General features: G+C 30.8%; 2 protein-coding genes across 2 annotated transcripts in view; one reads left to right on the top strand and one right to left on the bottom strand.

The window, feature by feature from the left end:
* Positions 1–2,469, top strand: part of LOC102677268 (gonadotropin-releasing hormone receptor) — a 10,866-nt gene that overhangs the window by 3,501 nt on the left and 4,896 nt on the right. The gene's annotated exons all lie outside the window — the stretch shown is intronic.
* Positions 2,000–2,469, bottom strand: part of LOC102676980 — a 1,452-nt gene continuing 982 nt past the window's right edge. Inside the window, exon 3 of the mRNA XM_031513452.1 lies at positions 2,000–2,326. Coding sequence (XP_031369312.1) covers positions 2,066–2,326 — 261 coding nt within the window. The 3' untranslated portion in view covers positions 2,000–2,065. The remainder of the gene's footprint in view (positions 2,327–2,469) is intronic.

Below are 2,469 nucleotides of genomic sequence, written 5' to 3' on the forward strand. Positions count from 1 at the left end.
TTACAACTTCTATTTCTCTCAATTTTTTTAATCGCATTTTACGGAAAACAGCAGCCATTACGTGCGTAAAATTGAAAATAATTTTCATTTGAAAAAAAAATTCTTTTGAATAATAATTTGCCAAACAATATTAATAAATTAAATCAACGAATTATAAGTAGTTTCATTTACAATTTTAAAATTACATATTATACTTTAAAATTCTAAAGTTTTTTTTTTCTTTTTTTAGAATTGCAAGTTATAGATTATGAATTTTTTCCTCCACAAAAGATAACTTGAAGATTTATTTCTGTAAGATTTATTTTATTATCTTGTATTAAACTCCCATTAATATTAATAGATTAGAAAAATGTCTAGATAAAAATTTGTTGTTCTTAATATCAATTAATGAACAATTATAAATTTAACTTTTAAATATTTTAATTCATCATTGTCACAGACAATGTCATGTCTTTAATTAAGCTTAAAATGAAGAACTTGTCACGAGCACGAGTAAATGAATTATAAAACACTGGAAAATAATAGCATATCGAAATTGGAAACTGACCCAAACCGCGGAACATCACATGCGGTTTTCACGACAAAACCAAAATTCTGCGTGGTGGCGCGCAAAACAGTTCCGGATGTCTGGTCAGAGAAAAGTACTAATTTATATGTAAATTCGTGGTAAAGTAAAAAACTGAGATGTAACGATGTTACGTTGTTCATTAAAAAATAGAATGGCCTGATTAAAAAAGAAAGGGTGAAATGTAGAAATTTAAACGTCAGTTTGCAAATTTGAAGCTAAAAGCTAATATTAATTAAAAATTTTATGACTCCTTCTTTCTTTTTTTTTTTTTTTTGTTGAATTTAAAAACTGTGCAAATATAAATTTAAAAAAAAGAAGAAGAAATAGATATGTTGTTCTTCAAAAAAAGAAAAATAGCGTATCAAAAAAATTTTATACAAGTTTAATAGTAAAATTCTATATATTTTCACTCTCCACTGTTACAAAATTATTATCAAATAAGACATAACATGGTATTAACATGTGTCTCATAATAAAACGATGTAACTTGTACAGAAAAAGGAGAATAAAAAATTGTCATAGAAAAACTGGATAGACGAGAAAATTATATAAATTACGTAGTAGAGTATATAAAATGTCAATAAAAATGAATCAATCTTAGGAAGATACATTATACAACCAACATGTTGGTACTTGAATCTTCTATATTAATTTATGTACGACGATTTATAAGTTGCTTTAAGATGATTTTGTACTTTCTTGCATCACTGAAAAAAAAAACCATATAAATTAAGAAGATATAAATCTTATCTTATATAAATTTTATCTTAAGACTTAAAAATAATTAGGTAATTATCTTATCAAGCTAATTTATTATTTTTTCTCCCACTTTTAATTTTCTTAAACAAATATTAATTATTATTACTGTAGTAAAAAAATTTTATTCAATCTTTTTTTCCGCTAAATCTGATTTTATCTCAAACCATTTTCCATTTCCTCCCCGAGCTGTTTACCATCATATCAATTTGCTACTTTACAAAACATAGGAATACGCCCCCTCAAGAAAAGCTTCTCGAATAAATTGCTGCCTCAAGCTTTGCTTTGTTATGGTACAAGCTGCTCAACCCTATTTCATCTTGTGCTTAAAACAAAAAGAAATTGGCCGCGACATTTCAGTAATCCCTATTTAAGATCAAAACCAACTCTTTTACAATAACATTCCCTACATTCCCTATATTAAAAACATACTGAATTCAAATAATAAAATCCCCATATTTCAAACTAATCTCAAAAATATTGATACAATTTTGTAAATCAATTCTCACTTAACTCCTAACCTCTTGATAAATGAAGAAAGACCATACATACATGATTATTAACATGATTAACAAATATAACAATTTCCTATATTTCAATACAATATAAATATAATAAATGCACAAAATTCCACAATTCCATAGTAAAAAAAAAAGTAACAAGACACTTAATACTCTGCCTTTCAGATCTTTTATCTTACCCAATGACATATACACACCATGAGGAATCATGTGCATGTTTCTACTCCATCGAAGAGACACTGGACAACGAACTCTTCTCGCTGACCGCGGAATCGTAACCTTCCAACGATTTCCGCGTGCAGAATTTATCGAACGGTTCGGAGGCGGGGGTCCTTTTCAGCCGATCCAAATTGCCACTGCGCCCTGTACCACCGCACGGGCATTTCCTTCTCCTTCTTCTTCGGCTACGAGACCGCCTCCGCCTCCTACGAGTTCGGCAGCCGCCTCGAGCCGCCCGCCTACGCCTCACGCGACTTCTAGGCTTGCATCTGCAGAATCTCCTCTTCCTCCCACGTCTGCGCCCTTTTTTCTTACCTTTGCACCCCATCTTCCGCTGCATCCTGCTTCTGTGGCAGGCGTCCAATAGATTCACCTCTTGCTCCGCGATCTCTTGACATTTTATAT

Source organism: Apis dorsata, unplaced genomic scaffold, assembly GCF_000469605.1.
Source record: "Apis dorsata unplaced genomic scaffold, Apis dorsata 1.3 scaffold_648, whole genome shotgun sequence".
Classification (NCBI taxonomy): Eukaryota; Metazoa; Arthropoda; class Insecta; order Hymenoptera; family Apidae; genus Apis; species Apis dorsata.